The following is a 19,997-nucleotide window of genomic DNA, read 5'->3' as shown; positions in this document are numbered from 1 at the left end:
AAATCTCTAAAATTAGTTTCTCCACGTTTTGAAGCAGGCTGTAAATGGAGCTGCTGGGATTTTTTTAAAATCCATTAAGTTTGCATAAAACTTGCAGAGACGGCAATCTCCAGGGCTTGTTTCTGCCTGCCAGAATTATGAAGTAAATACTTTGTCATAAAAAAGCCATTCACTGGATATTAAATTACTCATGGGTACCAGTTAGTGAAGCAGAGTGCCAGTAACTCAGTTCCAGTTAGGCAAGAATCTGTGGGAGAATGCAGAAAAGGTGAACCTCTGTATTAATAAATGCAAGAAAATTACCCAATATTGACATTTTCCTTGACCGAGTCAGACTGAACTCTCCGAATGTGAAAGAAAAGGCCAAAGTCAGACTTTCAAAGTAGCTTTGTAATTGCCAGTTGTTTTAAATGAGAGCATAAGATAGAAAAAAGAAAGCTTACATCTCAGAGTTACTGTTGCTAGGCTTTTTGCGCTCTTTAAAAGTAAAACATAGTCTGACAGGAAGACATAAGTCCCGTTCTCCTCTTGCATCATTTCAGCAGCATAACTAAAAGGGATGGTTGTGTGCTGGCTCCTTTTTCTTGCACCAAAGAAAGACAAAATTGTTTATTCTCAGCACCGAAGGAAATTGAAACCAGAAGCCATATATTTACTGAAGGACTGAGACATGAAAACTGATGATGCTCTTTTCCCTGCTGCTTCCTGTCATAATTATTTCCATTTTCTTTCGCGAATGTATTGCATGGTGGAGGATTATGCATGGAGAAGTACAGTAACCCGAAGCGCCCTGGCTCTCTCACACTTGCAGACTTTCTGAGGTGCCTTCTGGCTAAAAGTGCCACTGACAGTTGCATTTCCAAAACTATTTCATCTCCGTGCTAGTGATACGGAGGGCAGGATATTCTGTTTAAAAAATGATCTAGCCAGTACCAACTTAGCCTTTTGAAAGTATCTGTCCTGCAGTAGCTGTTTCTTGAATTCAGAGAGTTGTTGATGCAGTTTCTGTCCTGCGGTGCCTGCTGTAATGCGGATTTCCAGGAGTAACATAACTGGAGTAACTGAAAAGCTCAATTTTTGTAAGACTTGCTAATGATTCTGGATTATAACAATGTCCTGCATTACTTTGGAGAGAGATTAGAGAATATTGGTGTGAAAAAAAGCAGGAAAAGTGTGTGAATTTGGACTTTGTTAAGGGGGAAATAACCAGACTCTGGTTTTGTATGAATTTTCTTAAAATCAAGCTGAGTTTTGATCATAATAATCCAGGGTCAAGTATTCTGCTGCCACAGGCAATGGTGCTCTACAACCCTGTCCACAGACCTTTCCATCTCCTTGTGCCTTCTTCAGATAGATCCTAACGGTTTGCCTTACTTTTGGTTCTGCAGGTGCATCGACTGCCTGTGCAGGACTGCCACAAATATTCGGACTGTGAGAAGTGTACTCAAGTGAGGGATCCGTACTGCGGCTGGTGCGTGAGAGAGGGCAGGTGAGTGCTGCCAGTGCTTTTTCGGATGCAGGCAGTGGAATAGCTCAAATTTTGACACGTGCTGTGGGTTACTGCTTGGTATAGAGATCCCAGCTTTTTGTACTCAGCCTTATGCTCCTGATAGTGATTTTATTTTATCATGCAGACACTGATATCAATCTTCTGTGCACACCAATAAGTCCCCGTTGACTTCTGAAGATTTGATTAGTTTGGGAAAATATATCTTTTTCTGCTAGTACTAAAAATCAGTATACATCGTCTAACTGCATGCTTTATCACTCTCTGAACAGTACAGTCAAATATTCTCCCAGAAAATAAAAGAGTGCTCCCTATTTAAAATTCAGAAAATATAGCATATATTTTAAGTAGAACAGGAAAGTGTAAAAAAGAGCATAAAAGAAAAAACTGTTCATGTCTGAAACAAAGTATATTGCTCAAACGCTGTTTTTATGTCAACATCATCTATCAAGACATGTAGCTACACTGAACCCTCACCTAACTGTAGGAGAGCAGAAAGTGGCATTTGGCTGACTATCTGCAGAGGTTAACTGAGTTAATATTCAAACACATGTAAACTAGGACAGCAGTGAACAGCTCTGGAATGTCTCTTCTTTGCACTCGTCATTGATTGGAGCAGTGAGAGGGAAGAGCGGTCCTGCAGCTCCCTTTTTGACTATGAAGTTAATTAACCCCTTGCCATGAGTGGTTGGGAATTCGTGATTCTAAGTACTTGCTGTTGGAACAAAGGGGCTATTTAATTATACAATGCAGATGAATTTCAGGCTTCTAGCTTCCTGTCTGAAAATGTGAACTATAACATTAAGTTACCTATATCAGCCTGATGTGTAGCATAATATGGAGCACTGCGGAGAAACTTATGCAGTCCGTCCAGGTTTATGTAATATATTGTAACTCTTCCAGCCTGGGCTTCAGCTGCTATGGATGAAACCTGGGGATTTGGAGTATACACCTCGAACTCCTCCTGTGCTGCTGGGGGTTGAAGGCTGTGTCATATATCAGACAAAGGGCAATTTTCCCTAGATTTCCCTTCAGGTTTCTAATATGACCACTGACCTCAATATCTCAAAATATTAATGGTTTCTGAGAACGGGAAAACATTTTCATTTGCTAATATTTTTTGCAATGGAAAAAAAAATGTGCTAAATTTCTAGTGTTTTTCTCATCTGCACCAAATTTTGTGTCATGAACACACTTAATTGTGTGTTTAGGGATACTTTATATGACTGTAGACTCTGTATGTAAATGGCATCTTTAAGGACAGGGTTGACAGAACTCTGCAGAAACTGCACTGTGTTAAAGCCCCTGACGTGTTAATAGTCTTCTGTGACAGCAGCCAGAGATCCTACCGTGTTTTCTCCTAAACATTGCACAGAATGGAAAGAATACAGAGGAGTCTGTCCCCACACACACACTTCAACCAGCTTTTGTAGCCACATACGCAGCTTCTGCACTGCAGCATCTCTTCTTTCTCTCCTTCCTGTACACAAGCTGGGAAAATCTCCCAGTGTTCTTCATGAGGCTGCACAACCACTGTTGTGTTCCCATAATAGTAATGGTGTCCTGACAGAGAGAGGTCTTAAATAGTGGTAGGAGTTAATGAAAACATTCACTACAAAAGTTAACATTTATAGCACTATGGTTTCACAGGAGCTCTCCACAAGCCTGTGTGCCCCAGCAACACTTCTTTATTACATTTTACTCTCATGAGTGGAGTGTCTTATCACTGGCAACACATAGGTGTCTGCCAATTGACGTGCAGAAAAAAAAGGCTGTGCCCACTCATTCAGGACTTTGTTATATATTACAATGAAGATTAATCAGCCTGGTTTCAGATGATCAGGCAATGACTCCATTGCTTGATGGCTCCTGTGCTAAATATTTCTGCCTCTGTATGGATTTGGGTTCTCTAACCCAAGGTGGTGTTCTGAATAGTATAGGCATGTTTCCCAACTTGCTTTTGACACCTCAAACCATCAATACTTATTCCACCACTTATTCTATTAAAAATTCTCTAATAGCAACCTGAATAGTCAATATTAAAGCAAATTCCCAGTCATCTTGTGTTGTAATCCTGAAGTTGTTGCGTAGTTCAGAGAGAGCAGAGTCCAGCTATAATATTGCTTTGCTGTGGTTTTTGTTCCTGTTTTGTCAGGTGCACAAAGAAGGCAGACTGTGGAACAGCTGATAAGGAGAACCACTGGCTGTGGAGTCCAAGTGGCACATGCATGACTGTCATTAGTGCAGACCCTCTAAATATGAGTCGCAGAGCTCCTGCTAAGGTATGACAAGAAAATGGTTTCCCTACATGTTCTTAAAGCACATTGATGTGACTACCAGGAAGATGAATATCTGCATTTCTCTATGCACAGTGGAGACTAGGAATAGGAGAGTGTTTTGGATATCTCAGTCTCTGGTGTTTCTCACAGTGCTCTTTCTTGCCTGCTGTTTTTGCAGGTTGCAGTTCATGTTTTCTTCTAAGAAATGCTCTTTTTGACCTTCTCTGTAAACCAAAATGATGCACTAGTATGGGTGATAAAGCACTTACACTTATCTGAATATTATGAAAGTGTTGCACAATGTTGTATAACCCATAAAAAGTAATTGATAGGGGAGATTTCATGCTGCCCTTTCAGCTTACTTGAGCATAAACTTAAGTAAGCAGCGAAGCCATAAGCTGTTGCTTTAAAATCAGCAGTGGATTTGCCTACACAGCGAAGTCTGTCTGGATAGGTGGAGAAGCATGCAAAACAACTCTGTGACAAAAAAAAAAGTGTGTTCAGAGTGTGACCAGAGTGTCATAGCTTGCTCTAACTCCAAACGAGCATGCCAGTGCAGACTGAGGGCTTCCCAGAGGTCCTCAGCAAGTAAAATCAGTAAAATGGCTTTTAATCTCTCTTAATCAGAAAGAAAGAGACTTTCTTTCAAGTAAGTTTAATTCCATTCCTAAACGATGTAAACAGCATTGTGGTAAGGCCATTTCTATGTTGAATAAAAATGTTAGTAGAATGTAACTAGTCCACTTAAAATCCAGACCTTCTCTTAGTTCAGACCTTGTCAAGTTGTATTGACAAGTCTCTGGTGTCTCATATCAGCATCTGAGGCCAAAATACCTAAAACCCAAAACCAAACCCAACTTCAAATGAGCGTTTACGTGCTACCTGTAACATCACTAATGGCAACATCTGCTCATGATTCCTTTACTCAACAAAAAACATTGCGGCTCATAACATAGTGGGCCAGTTTCAGTAAGAAAGGGATGATTGTCATTTCTACTGGCAATACAAAATGGAAAAAGTTAAACTATATAATTAATATACACCTGATGCATTAAATCAAGGACAGCATCCAAAATTTCATTTCAGTTTTTTCCTCTTTCCTTGCTAAGTTTTCCCATTTTATTTTGCTTTTAGTTTCTTGCATGCACTCTGTATTGATAATTTCCTTGAGGAGGTTAAGATCTCACCATCACACAGGAATCCTTTTTCAGCAGTAATGATAGTTCATAGTGGGTTTCTTGCATGTACATTGAGTCTTGAGGAGGCCACTTTTCTGTTCAGCCCTTTCAAACTCCAGCTTTTCCAGTCCATCCAGCCTTGGTTTCATTATTCTCTTGTAGCAGCTAAGGTTAATGTAATTTCAGTTAAATTTGTCAGGATTTAAGTGTTAACCGCTGTTTGCAGTTGCTAAACTGGATGCTGAGGACAAGAATAAAAGGCTTTGGGTGTGTCTGTACAGACTGTTTCGTTCTGATCTAATGAATTGACAGGACAAGAGGTTTTTGTACCGGTCTAATTCAACATAGACCCAGCCTGGAAAAATTGGTAGAGGTGTAAGAAGAAAAGATTAGCAGATGGGAAGAAATAAAAAGTGAAAAGGGGAACCATCTTCTGTGATACTAGTCAAAATATCACCACTGATGAAAGAAAAAGAGCAGTTGAAGTTCTCTGGCCATAAAACTTACTGGGTCTTGGCTCATTTCTTTCAAATATTTTACACTTTTTAAATTTTGTTTCCAGGTGGAACTGACTGTAAGTCCATTGCCAGCTTTGACTGATAGTGATCAGGTTTGGTGTACATTTGGTGAAACAACCCATCATGCTCAATTAAAAGAAGGGGTTATTATCTGTGATCCGCCCGATATAATTCCTCCAACACCAAAAGGTCAAGGTAAAGAAATATTGCTATCCTCCATGTATAATAAGAGGAAAGAACATAGCTGGCTGCTTCTAAAGTGATGTTCTAATATGAGCTGCATACAAGTTTTTTTCCCTCTTCCGGTCCCTTTCCCCAAATAGTCTATTGCTGAACTTTGTCCGTTCAAACATTAAAAAGAAAAAAAGGTTTGCTCAAACTTTTTCCATTGCTGTATTTACAAGTTGTAGCATTCCCAGTGTTTCTACCAGGAACCTGAAACAGGAGCTTGACAGAGGTGTAGGCACGGAGCCAGAGAGGTGCTGTTCTGTGTCCCAAACAAACAAAACCCAGCTACTCTAATCTTACCCTCATCACTCCAAGTTGTGGGGCCAGAAGAGCACTTCAGATGTGAAGTTTTTAATCTCTGATGTCTTAGTTTCGCTCTAGTCAGCTGTAGTTCAGTGGCTTGTTTTCTGGTCCATATCACAAGGCTGTCCTTTCTCTCATGAAGCCTTCTGCCTCTTCTACTGTGTGCCCTTCAGCTTCTGCAATAGTAAGTCCAGTGGAAAAATATGTGATCGTATAATTAAAGGCTGCATCATTGTTCTGAACCACTGATTATATGCTTAAGATGTGTTGCCAACCATAATTCTTGTGCTATTTCCTAGAGAGTGCTTTATTCATGCTTTAAGTTCATACATCTTGATGCATAAACACATGGAATAAAACTGGTTACACAGCACTCTTTATTATGTGTCTAGTTTAAAATAAAAAAAAAAAAAAAAAACACAACCAAAAAATGGGTGCTCTTGCAGCTTGCAGAGGTACCCCTGAGGATAACCCTTTTATATGTATCACAATAGCCATGAACTGTCAGAGTGGTACTTAGAAGCACTTTTTAAGATGATAAGGTTCAATTCTCTTAAGGCTGAAACACGTCAAAATCCAGTTTTAGTTGCAGGAAGAATAACGACGTTAAAATCTCACTCTTAAGTTTTAAACTAGCTGGGGTGTGTCACGGTATCAGATTATGCTAAGTGTTAAAGCAGCACTTGGTTATTTAGGGACGGTTCACATTCCCTAAATATTTTGTAAAGCAGGACATAAAGCAACTGAGTTGATAAACATGACATCTTGATGTCTTCCAGCACAAAATGTGAGACTAGAAGCCTGTCAGGGATGGCAATAGAGTAGCCAAGTCACCTGGCAATAATACACCTGTCTGAGTTGGTTGCACAGGGATCCATCTGAAATGATGTTCAAAAGTAATATAAAGATGCTCAGAAGCTTGGCAGACACTTCAGCAGAAGGCAGATGGTTTTGTGACAAAAAGTCCAGAGCCATCCACTTACTGTTAAGAAACTCTGTTGAGTTTGGAAAAGTCTGGGTTACTTCAGTTGTGGTTGGTTCTGAAGGGAATAGGACATTCCTAGAGAGGAGGGATGCTTTTTCACAGTCCCGTGGTTAGGAAATCCCCTGGCATTCCTACCAGTCTGAAATATTCAAGGGGACCCAGTGCAGGCAAAGGTGACTTCCAGCCAAGCAGCTGATGGTCTTCCAAGAACCTGTTCAAGGAAAGCAAAGTTTGCAAGTTGCCCAATAGCTTGTGAAATAGCTTGTCACAAGGGCTTAATGATTCCTGCAAAAGGTATTTCAAACAGCTTCGCTGAGGAAAGCACCAGTTTCTGACGATAAATTTTCCACTCTTAGTTCAGTAATGATCCAGACGAGAAATACATTTGTGGAGAAATTACGTACGGCAAACTGAAGATCACAAGTGCCTGTGGTAACATAGCGTTGCAGGCACTGTTGGGCATTAACCACAAAGATCACTTGTTTTAATTCACATGATGATGACAGTTTTAATCCACAAATGAAACAAGTGATTTTACATGCAGACATATTCATATTTAAGAAAATGTTTTATTTAAAATGACTGTTCTCGTGCCAGTTTTCATCTGTGTTCAGTTATCTCCTTATTCAGTTTTCCTTATTCTTCTAGACTCTTTAAAATTCTAGCACTGCTGAGAAATACTTCCGTAAAACAAAGCTATTCTGTAATTTTTTTTCTTCCTTTTATCCCATCTCTGCTTTTCTTCTGACCACCATGTGCTGAAAAATTTGTAAGGCTTAAAAAGACAAAACAAAGCTTATAGATCTAAAGTATAACAGGTCATGGGATCCAGAGCGTCAACAGTATAGTTAAATATTTGCTTATGTCCTGTAAAATAATAAAAGTATTATCTTTGCATCATTCAGCTCAAGAGCTAAAGAATTCAACAACCACTCCAGTCATTTTTTTTCTTTTGTCGTAGATCATGTTTCAGTTCCACTTCAGTTAACCTATGGAAATAACAAGATATTTTTTGCGTCACATACTTATCCTTTTTATGACTGTGAAGAAGCAATGAATCTTTTTGAAAATCAGCCGTAAGTATTTCAGCTTCTTAACTTAGGTGTTTAAATCCCGTAGCATAGTGTTTCAGGCAACTGACAGCTGAGTTACTCAATCATTTCGTAATTAAACCTTGGGCACTCAGAAATTGCCAGTGTCCAAATCCTTTTTTCTTACATTTTAATGGAGTTGAAAAATGATTGAAGGGCACCAGGTGAGCCGGTAACATAAACAACGTGGAATGGGAATATTCATGGCATAACAGAGAGTTCATTGGATTGCCATTGTAGGTGAGCTCCGTGGACATCTGCTTATCTATTTGTCCCCTAAAATGTTACATTGGTGCTTTGGGTTGCACTGTGTTCAAATAGGATGATCAAAGCTGGTTCTGCCCCCATCATCTGCCCTGCTCAAGGTATTGCTGCCCCAGGGCAGGCACAGCCAACCCAAACTCCACTTTGTACATCCTTGTCTATGAAGGTTCATCAAGATCATTTCCAGTCCTCTCAGACTTGATCTCAAAGTTTGTGCGAGATGCTGTGGATGTCTGATCCTCGCTCAAATATTTAAGGGAGAAAATAGCTTTTCAGGGTTCTTGAGCTGTTCTTACTATGAAATTTTCAGCTTAATATAGTAAGGACACTGTAACAGATTGATCTACCCTCCATGAATAAAGACGGAATTTCATTTACTTTTTTTGTCAATAGGGGAAAAAGCCTGACAGTTTGTCATGACTATCATGTTATATTTGTAGATGCTATTCCTGTGCAAGCAATAGATGGAATTGCCAGTGGGACTGGAAGAGACATATCTGTGAAGAGTCCTCTTCAATACAGGATGTGATTAAACAAAATATGGTAATGTTTAAAAATAATATTATTAGGTTTTTATTAGAACACGTCAATATTTTCTTTGCTTTTTCTCTCCTATCAGTTGGTTGAATTAGGGATTTAGAAATGATTCTGAAGTTAACTCCAGAAGTGTAAGATATTTTTTTTTTAGTGGCAGTCCGGGGGTGGAAATTTAAGGGTGTGTTTGAGGAGGGGCAGTGAGACTGAATAACTCTTGAAAGGATATTTTTGTTCCTTTTACTATTTTGCTTCAATGGGAGGAACAAGATTTCAAGACTGGGAAAGATAATCACCCACAGCTTTTGACATATGCTGCAGTCATTTTTAGCATGTCTAATTTGAAAGGGTGTAATCAAATCTGTCACTGTATTTTAAGCATGAAGTTCTTCAGAACAATCATTTCATTGTCTGTAGGCCATCAGAGCTTGTTGTGATAAGACTTTATTTGGAATAACGTATAAAATGTTTCTCTCCCCAGGAAGAAGAATGCCCGCAGTTTCTAAACCCTAACCCTCCAATAATACCTATGGAGTACCGAACAACGGTGTATTTTGAGGGAAGACATCTAGCTTATTATCAGGTAAGCAGATTAATTCAAAGGTACCTGTCATTTGAATTCCACTTAAACTGCAGCCACACCCCTAAACTAAAGCATTAGTTTATGTTCCTTGGAGATCCTGCTCGTAATTGTTTGTAAAGAAGGAAAAGAGCTACACATTCAGTTTTGATACAATATTGGTTACTGTGGTAGAGTCATCACCAAGACAGAATCAGAGGTGGACAAAATATTTTAACTACTAGATGTGAGGGTTTTTTTTAAAGAATGTAAGTTGGACCTACTGAAACACTTGACAATTATTTTTCATCTAATGAAATCAGAGGAGTTTTAGGAATTGTGAATGTTTCGTATCTTTTTTCTAATTAAATACTCACATTTTTTTTGTTCCAGAATGACATTGCTCGGTGTGCTTAATTCAGTTTTCACTTTTCAAACAAAAAAATGCACTGAGAAGTTAAATGTTTCTTAGTTTGGATACAACAGTCTTCTGCTTTTGTGTGTGTGTGTGTGACCATCAAACCAGAAAATCAGATATTTTCTCAGATGTAGCATAGGCTTCTCTTTCTCAGTACTTGCTTCCAGAAAGTAAATTACAAAGCTTCTAAGAAGCTAGAGTTCGACTCCAAATTTCTAATTGTTTTATAACCTAGACAATGCATAAAATGTTATTGTTAGTTTGATAAAAATGAAGCTTGAAAACCACTTCTTAGTTCTTAGTTTTGTTCTTAATTTCTATTGTTTGTTTCCGTGTTGCCTTTGTGTAAATGCAAGTTGATGATAGATACGCTGGAGACTGCACTGATTGCTTTAACTACCAGCCATCTATCAAGGGAAAGAAGGCTCTTGTTTTTTTGAGGTTTTTTTTTTCCTTTGCCAAATTGAAGTACTGTATATCTTACAAAGTCCTTCTATCACCTCTGCTACGCCTGCCAAGGGATGGGGAAGGGTAAACAGTAAGAAGGGTATTCAGAGAAGAGTAAAAAGCAACCCATAAGCACTACAATCATGTGAAGACCATGCTGTGTATCACTACACTATACATATATCAAGACCATGCTATACAAACATACATTCAAAAATAAACATTTTTGCTTGAAGACCTTAAAATATATGTAAACAAAGAAAAGCAGTTTAGTGAATTTGCTCTGTTCTTCGAGATGACAGGACTGGTCCCTGGTAGGATATCTGGCTGTGTGCAAGATGTGGCATACACCACTTGCCTTAAAGGCCGCAGCTCTCTTTGCTAAAAATGGAAAAGTATTCCAGAGAATTTACATTTCTTTCATTTAGCATTGTGAAGAGCTGTTTTACTGCACAAGAGGAAAATATTTCCCTGCTCCCTTGATACAAGTGAAAGAGCCCGTTCTCTCTCAAGAACAAATTCAGGGCAGATGCATAATCTAGATGTACTGAATTTGACTTCTAGAGGATCCTTTTCCTCCAAGGAGGAGAAACAGCAGCAGGAACCCAAAAACTCCTTCATCTAGTTTATAATTCTGTGAATAAACACTTTAATCTTTCTGGACTACTAGTAGAGAAAAGGGAACAAAAAAGCTTCTGCCCTTTTTTTTTCCTATCATGTATCAATTACTTTTAAGAAAGGCAGACACATCTTGGGCATTGAATGCTGTTTCACGGGTAGCAGTGTTTAACAGATTGCCTACAGGTCAGACCTATTATGTGTTTATTTAATGTGGAACTGGGAAGGCTTATGTGGAATTCAAGTCTCTGTAAGAAGTAAGATGAATGCATAGGCCCTACACTGGAAAGATGCTGGAGAGCAATGAGTGTCAAATGACATCAGAACAATTTTTCTTAGGTGAGAGCCATGTGGGAATGTCATCTATGTCATGGGAGCAGCCCTGTATATCCTGGTACAGAGGTGCATTTTTATGCCAAAATAATAATGCCTTCAGTGCCAGGACTTGAATAGGCACACACTGTGACTACAGCTGTATACACAAAACTCTAAGTATAAGTGAAAACAGACAAATAAGGCATGAAATAGTTGTAATCATACAGGTACTCATGCCTGTGGGGTCATGCTATCTGAAGTAATAACTTTGGTTGCTGGAAGTTCATTTGAGTAAGGCATAACTTACACTCAGCCTTTGGTAAACATCTCATGGAGGGCAGGGTGGCTCAGGAGAAGCCATGGATGGATATTTTGTAAGGGTTGGCCCGCAGCCCAAATGCAAAATAGCATGTGGCTACTCATGTGGAACAATTATGCCACAGGGTATGCTGGGCATTACGGTGTGTTTAGAGGTAGCAGTCATGCAGCTATGAGCACATTTAAGGTCTTTATTGATTAGGATATTGGTATATATGCATTTTCCTCCTATTTTCCTTGCCTAAATTCTTGCTTAGAAAAAGCAAAAATGAATGTTCTGTTGTCACTTTGAACTACTAGCTCTGTTATCTTGGTTTAATCTGTGCTTTGCTTAAAAGGGCAATGCATAACCAGCCATATCACGGGTGACTAAGTACATTAGCCAACATTGTGCATATAAGCATCTCTGTTTCCAGGTGGAGATTAGCAGTGAAGGTTTGGGCTTACTCAGTGAGTAGGAGAGGTGGATGGCTTCTAAAACTGCTACTGCAGAACTGAGGATGGAAGAATAAGCTCACACATTTTGTATGCACCTTTTAGCTTGTGAACACTTACAGTACAATAAATAAATCTCCTCATGAGGGCTTCCACTGGAAGGAAATGGACTAAAAGAGGAGAAGCTGTTGACTGTTTTTCTTCCCCTCCTTCCCCTTAAAGAATTTCAGTAGGAAGGAGAAGTAAACCAAGCTGTTGTCAGTCTCTTGGGAATAGCCTCATCCAGGACAAGTGGTTGAGAAGAAAGTTTAGTACTGATCAGTCACATTGCATGCAGCTTCTGAGAGGCATTCTCCAGCTGAGTCCTTGAAAGATTGGCACAGTAGAAGAGACAGATGTACGAGCATCAGGATAACCTTATTACCCCTCCAAAGATTTTCGTTAAAAGTAATTTCCCACTTGGATTTGTCTTTGTCATGTGTGTCTAATGTGTAACCCGCTTCCCAGTGTTTGCTACATGTCTCTTCTTGCACCCAGACTGCTGAATGTGAGCTCTGTGGCCACCTGTTCAAGAGCCTGGTATAGCGACTCCTGATTTCAGTTTGCTCCAGGTGGCAGCTGTCACGCACACCGAAGCTCCCCTCCTCTCCCAGTGCCTTCTGTTAAGTGTGTAGGAAAGCCTTACGCAGCAGGAGCAGAATTGAACACTTTTGAAAAATACATGATATATTGAAATGTAGAGTAGGGAAAGTGAGGCAGCGTTCCTCAAAAGAGAGATTTGGAAGGTGCTTTAAAACTTGTAGTATGTAGACTTGTTCTGTAAAGCAGAATGTAAAACTTCCAGAAAAGACTTCTCAGAGCTGTCAGTAGCTTATTTTCTATATGCAGCTTCTGAGGAGGAAGAAGTAAAAGGTCTGTTCCCTTCTATAACATAAACCTCCCAGAGACTGGAGTCAGGCCCTTTACCTGGTTAAAGCCTGTGCTCCTCCTCAGCCCCAAACCTTGGTGGGCTCTTGTGTCTGCTACCCAGCCTGTCACAGTGAAGGTGCAATAGGAAAGGTTTGCACTGCCCTAATTAGATAAAGGCTGAGAGAGTTTGGGGTTGTTCAACCTGGAGAAGAGAAGGCTCCAGGGAGACTTTATTGCAGCCTTTCAATATGTAAACAGGGCTTATAAGAAGGACAGAGAGAGACTTTTTACCAAGGTCTGTAGTGACAGGACAAGGGACAACAGTTTTAAACTGAGAGGGTAGGTTTAGATTGGATATAAGAGAGAAATTTTTTACAATGAGGGTGGTGAGACACTGGAACAGGTTGCCCAGAGAAGTTGTGGCTGCCCCATTGTTGAAAGTGTTCAAGGCCAGGTTGGATGGGGCTTTGAGCAACCTGATCTAACGAAAGATGTCCATGCCCATGGCAGGGGGGCTGGACTAGATGATCTTTAAAGGTCCCTTCCAACCCAGAGCATTCTATGATTCTAAAAAGATTAAGGTGGTCTTGATCCACAGTGGACTCTGATTTCATAAGTCTTTACCAACAATACTGTCTGAAAATGTCCTTGCTACTTATTTCTTTCTCTGTTTCTTCTGGCAAAGCTATTTGTGCATTTTTGCTGTGGGCCAGAGTAGGAGAATGACCCAGCACAGAAACAGTGTCATGGGGTGGTGTGTTTGGTTTTTAGCCAGCTCAGTTCCTCGATTGAATCACAGAACGGCCAAGCTGAGAGTTTTGCCAGTGCAGGTCAGTATGTGCTGCAGCCTAAAGGCAGGAATGGATGGATTTAGGGCCTAGGGAGAAGAGAGAGGGAAGAAGATGTCTAGGAGGCAGGAATACCCTTAAGCTGGGGCTGCCATCAAAGACTGTCCTGTGAAAACACAGCTCGAGTTGTGGTGAGGCAGGAGAAACAAAGCCAGCAAGGTCTGAGAGATGTTCATTACAGTCTCCCATGTAATTCTTGCATTCCTGCTCTGCCCAGCATCCCTACAGAGAAAAGCTTAAAGGGCAGAACTCACACAGCGCTGTTAATAACACATCTGATGTGTGAAGCCATCCAGAATTCACATCTCTTGGCTTTTTCTTATTGCTCCCTGAAACAGAGTGCTAGATATGTTCTTGCTTTATTTGTACTGCTCGGTGCTTCCGCCTTTAATGAATGTTGGAGGGGTGCGGCAAAGCAGCAGATTACGCTGGCTCAGTGTTTCACTAGCTTTGTTTTCAGAAGATGACTTTAGCTGGTTAGCCTTCTCCATTTGGTCTTATTGCTTCCAATGCTGAACAGAATATGGCCTGATGATATTTTATTATGCTTGGTGGTGCTATACGAATTCTAAGCTGAACTTTTCTCCTCCACAGGATAAAAAATTTGTGGTTGGAAACAGCCAATTTGAATTCGAAGCTCCTGTGGATGAATCAGATGAAGGAAAATTTTCATTCATCAGTAAAGAGGTAAATGCAAAAATATCATTGGCCTATCAAACATATTCAGTTCTTACAGACCTGTTGCAGTGTCCCCATGTGTCCAGAAATATGCAGGTGTAATATTGGTTTCCCTCAGAGAAGAAAGTCACCTCTGATGGAGACTCTCTTGTAGCAGTCAAAGGCAGCAGCTTTGGCTCAGAGCTCCTGGAGTCTCCCCTCAAAGCCCTTGATCTGTCTCCTTGGTTTCTCTGTCTGTGCAATCCATGGACTCATTGAACTGTCCCTGGAGGAATTCAGGACCATTACTCTTTTATTCTTCACTTTTTATGCAATCTGGTGAAAACACTGGGGGTGAAAGATGAGAATTTCAGATCTCTGCCTCTCCACACTCCAATTCATTATCTTTCCCATTTTACATCTGTAAAAATGGGAATGGTAACAGTATGTTGTTGTTTGGCTACTTACTGGCTATGCTTCTTTCGCTCTGGTTTATTTTGCAGAGAAAGGAAATAATATCAAAAAAAAGTCTGTTTACCAAGCTCAAAGCTGGACTGACAAATGTTATGCTGACTTTAACCTTTATGTCTTACAAGCTTACTAACAGAGTACTTTTGAGAACTAATTGGCATTTATGCAACATTTGAGCCTCTCACAAAGCATTTGCTTTATAAAGCCATTGTACTTTTCTTTGCTCTTTTTCTTTCCCACCGATTGTTACTGCTGCTGTCTTTCAGCCTGAGCAGAAGCTCATGTCTTAGAGCATGTGAACCTTGTGCTTTGGCTATAACGACGGGGTTGCACTGCAAAAGATGCAAGAGATTTCACCTCCATGTGGTGCAAGTCTGCTGTGTCCACAGAAGTAATGGGGCCAGATGGTGTGGGAAGGGAGAACTCAGCAGGGTCAGCAGCTATACTTACTGAATCTGAACAGTACCTTTGCTACTTGGATACTTATAACCAAATGTAAATTAAATTAATGAAAAGTGGGTATTCAGATATTGCTGTCCCTTGGTACTTGAAAATTCTGATTGTGAAGGATTAGGTTCATTAAAACATTTTTCTATAAATGTGTTTGGCCAAGATGAAAAAAAGACCATAAGGTTTGGGATAGTTTCTAAAACCTTAACAGCTCTGATTATTAAGAATCATAGAAAATGCATGAAATTAACCTTGCCAAATGAAGGTATAAATATCTCTATTGTGTCATCTTTTCCAGTTCTCCTATAGTGCAAACGAGACCCTACAACTTAGCTTATCCATAAGAACAGATAAGGTCAAGATTGACAGCAAACTGATGGGTAAGTATGAAATACGGGATTAAAGGGAGGTTAATTACAGTAAACAGAAATCTATTCCTTCATAATTTGGAGTCATGTGAATAAGAATGTTACTTTTGCAGGTTTTACTGCTTTGGGTGAAACAATTAAATCTGACAGATCAAAAGTTATTAATACTATACTCATGAATTAATCATCAGTGTTGTATATATTAAAGGGTGTTTTAAATATGCTACCATTATTTTCAAGTTTGCTTTTGCTCTGAAGGGCAATCCTAATAGCGAAGCTTCAGAGTTCAAAGGTACTTAAGTAGCGTGATTGGTTTTTTTCAATGGCTATTGGGATCCTTCTCACTGCTGCTCTTATGGACTTCGCCTGAAATCTCAACTTTCAGCTGTGTCTCAGCTCAGACATGTTCTGCAGTCTTTACATCTGCTGGTGATCAACAATACACAGAAACACTCGGTGTGCTTTCAGCTCATTACTTTATTCATTTATTTCTATGGCAACAAAAATTATATTAAGTATTTTATAGCACAAAGACTTGGTCCCTGATATAAATACCTTTATAGATATAAATTTCTTTATTTCTTTCAACATACAATGATGAAGCAGTTACATCTGTGAGCCTAGTCCTGAGCTGAGGTGAGGAAGCTCCATCAAAATCAGTGGAGCGGTATGTGGGATCTGAGACATACCTTACACTCCTTTGAACTGAAGTTTAAGGCATAAGCTTGCAAAAACAGCGAGGCAACACACTTGTTACCTGTGTGATGAGCCGATGTCAGGAAAACTAATACTGCCCCTAAGTAGTTTCCCCTGCAGATTAAATCTTCAGACCATATTTTTCCATCTGTACAATATTTAAATTTGTTCCCTTTCTTACTGGCAGCATAGAAGTATGTTTTTAGAAATTCGCTATGGCTCTGTGTGCAGTGTTGAAAGCACTTAAAAGAGGACCTGGCATGAATGTTAGGGGAGGTCATATTGCAATCTCACACTGTCTTAATTTCCATTCCAAAAGCTGTGGTGTTTAAAAACTGCAGAGTTTTGACCAATATTCCCAATATCTTTTTTAGTAGTCTAGGAAAAATGTAGAAGAAAAGGAGTAGCTAAATTATTAAAGAAATGTTATCATTCAAATTGAAATATAGAACCTTTGCAAGAGGAAAATTGAAAAATTATCAACAAATGTCTCTTTTTATTATAAAAGGGATTTTTTTAATCCAAATTCTCTCCTGCTTTTAAATTTCCTTGCCATATGAAATCCGGAGCATAATATTTTTTATGCATCTTGAAAAGAATTGGCTTTGAGTATATGGTTGCTGCTGAGAAGCACCTTTGAACCTGCCAGTGAAAGAACCCTTTCTTTGTATAACACTTAGTGAATACTAAGTTACGATAGTGTTTTTACATCTCAAGCCATCGGGGGTTCTGAACAGTATGGAATCCAATATATCCCTTTTATCCTTTGTCCTTTTTATCAATGATTTCACAGCTGGTATCTCAAGGTGATGGATAAGAGTCTGAATCTAATGAGTGGCTTGCTGCTGGTACATTTAATGAGCTATCAGTGAACAGGGGGAGTGTTTAATGCTTTAAGGCCGTAGCTTTCTCCGTTGCATTTATGCAACTGGATGTGAGGGATGTCAAGATGTTGCAGTGCTGACATTGTTTACTGAAGGATGGGATGAAAATCCCTGTCCAGCCAATAAAGGATAACAAAGTAATTCAATAAGCGTATTCCTGTGCCATACCAGGTGGTCATGCTGTAGTGTGGGTGGGTAACACAGGGTTCAGGAAGGCAAGGGGAAGATTTGTTTAACAATATTACCTGCTAAAGTCCCTGTGCAGCAGCAGCCTTTCAGAGTGCTGGATTAAGAAAGCAGTCTGGTTCCTGCAAAGGCAATTCACAGCGCAGACATGAGGAAACTTTTCCTTGCCGCTGCCCGCGCCATCTCTTCTTATAAAAGCAAACAGCAACATACCCAGTCAGGTGCTGTTCCCCAGCACTACGTTCATATCCGACACACAGAGTGAACAGTTAACACACAAACTGCTGAAAATATTGTTTGGGTTATGTTTGTTGCTTAGTGACTTCTGTATTGGTGTGCTCAGTATATGGAAGCGAATGATGCTACTCCTGCTTTGTGCTCATCAGTTCCTTGAGAATTCAAGATGGGGGTTGAATCAAATGGATGCTCTTTCTCATTGATTCATTGTTACAAATGCCAAAGTCCCTCGGCTTTGCATACACCTCCAGTGATGTCTCAGCTGAGTTTGTGCTGGTAAAGCTACTTGAAATCAAGAGGATATGCTGATTAGACGTAAGAAGGGTTAAAACCAGGCTTCATCATTGCATTAACTCTCCAGTGTAAGGGAAAGAATAAAAACATGTTATTCTGTTAAAGACTAGCTGTGAAACTGAATGCTGAGGGTTTTAAACATGCAGCATTTAGAGAAAAACTGCCCTTATGAGGTTATATGCTCTCATGCAAGTTGCAGAGAGACTGCAGCCAAGTTTTGGGCATCTGTGCTATTGTTCATGCCTAGAAGGTGAATAAGGGCACTGCTGAAAAATAATGGAAAACCAGCATTCTCATTTAACTTTTTAATTTCAGTAGAAATCTGACATGGCAGCCTCTTGGAATTAGATTAAAAAGCTACTGCTGCTGCTATTATCTAGGAAGATATCGAGTGCATTGAAATGTTAGTGACTGGTGGTTTTGCTGGTGTCCTTCCTAGAGTCCTGCTCTTCTGAGAATAAAAGATTTCTTTAAATAGAGCTTTTTGATGGCCTTTACCATATGCAATCTCAAAGGGATTTATCCTAGTCTCTCTTGCCCACATCTGGTCACCTCTGTTTACTTCGGTTTGCTTCCTGCATCTTTAAGGATGAAACTCCTTTGAAAAAAAAAACAGTGTCACGAAGGGTACCATTTCTTGAGACTTAATGAGACATAAACCAGCTCATCGCTACTGGAAAGGGAGATGTTGAGTCTTTGTCTTGTACTCTCCACTCCCATCTGTGAGCACATTTAACTCTTGAAAGAGCACAGGAGGAAACCTGGATAGCTTTCTACTGTTCTGTTAAGTTAAGTTGATTTACAAGAAGACTCAACAAGTGCCAGAGCCTCGGTGGCAGAGGGTGAGGCTATGTGGCCAGAAAAAAAGAACAGCCAAAGAGCAGAACGAAGCAGGATGAAGGGAAGGAGCAGAAAAGGAGGGAGCAAGAAGTTTCCCTCTCTACAATAATCAGCTCACCCTCCCAGGGAATCACAGCACTCACACACTGAATAATCTGTAAAACTTGCACACTTCCCCTAGAGAAACATGTGGCATCTTTTCAGGCTGTTTTCTTCTGGGCTAGCTCTCAAGTGCATCTCCAAATGCCTTCTTGCAAGCCCAGGCTTTCCGCATGGTGCGAAACCACCCAGCTATGTCTCAAGGCTTTGCATCTATTTGGGAAAATTAATTTTGTTCAGTGATGGTGCATCATGCTGGAGACTGATGCGGGCCAAAACAAGCTTAATGTCTGGGACAATTGGTGTGTCGTTCATCAGAAAGAAAGGCATGACTGTCAGACCCGTTTTCTTGGCTCAGAAAAACTAGAATTAAACCCCACTACAGAAGGAATAAGGCGTACATAAGGACGGCAGTTCAAGACAAAAAGGAAAACAAAAGCAAGAAAATAGAGAAGAATGGAGAAATGGAGAGGTATTAATTTGAATAAAGATAACACTTCATTAAGTGTTAACTTCCTATTCGGTTCAGGCTTTAGTGATGATTTTGGAAAGGCCCAAATGTCCTGGAAACAGCAACAAAAGCAGCTCTCTTCCTTTAAATAGGCGACTGGCAGAGGTCCCATGCCAGCTGATGTCTGTCCCTACCAACACCCATGCAGAGTTTATACCCTGCCACGTCTGACTCTTGGTACACCAGGAGGGACCTGTTTGTTTGAACTAGTCTTTGAACAGTTTTATAGGAGGGTTTATTGAGGACAGTCAAAGAAAGGACTTTGTCCTTGAATGTTTTGATGATGCCTGAGTGACAAAAACGCATTTGGGTTCTACTTTATAGTTTATTCGTACTCTGCACATGGATAGATTTGAGGTTTTTCTATACAGGGAAAAATACAGGGTTTTTTCAGCATCGTTCGGGGGTTACGTACAGACTGTGCATATTCTTCACACAACTCAACTGAGCAACAAGCTTTGTGCATAGGATTAGTTTTCCTTCCTGTAACGCACTGAATATCCTTGAAACAGAGGGAAATGTCTAAGTGCGTTTACCTTTTGTATTTCAG

At 39.9% G+C, this 19,997-nt stretch overlaps 1 protein-coding gene across 1 annotated transcript in view; it reads left to right on the top strand.

The window, feature by feature from the left end:
• PLXNB2 (plexin B2) overlaps window positions 1-19,997 on the top strand; it is a 261,270-nt gene that overhangs the window by 188,954 nt on the left and 52,319 nt on the right. The window contains 8 exon segments of the mRNA XM_068400929.1: window positions 1,389-1,489; window positions 3,663-3,789; window positions 5,527-5,677; window positions 7,960-8,074; window positions 8,794-8,896; window positions 9,369-9,470; window positions 14,349-14,441; window positions 15,631-15,712. Of these exon segments, the coding sequence (XP_068257030.1) occupies window positions 1,389-1,489; window positions 3,663-3,789; window positions 5,527-5,677; window positions 7,960-8,074; window positions 8,794-8,896; window positions 9,369-9,470; window positions 14,349-14,441; window positions 15,631-15,712 (874 nt within the window).

The sequence above is a fragment of the Nyctibius grandis genome, chromosome 5 (assembly GCF_013368605.1).
Source record: "Nyctibius grandis isolate bNycGra1 chromosome 5, bNycGra1.pri, whole genome shotgun sequence".
Taxonomy (NCBI): Eukaryota; Metazoa; Chordata; class Aves; order Nyctibiiformes; family Nyctibiidae; genus Nyctibius; species Nyctibius grandis.
This window is presented reverse-complemented; position numbering and strand designations above follow the sequence as displayed.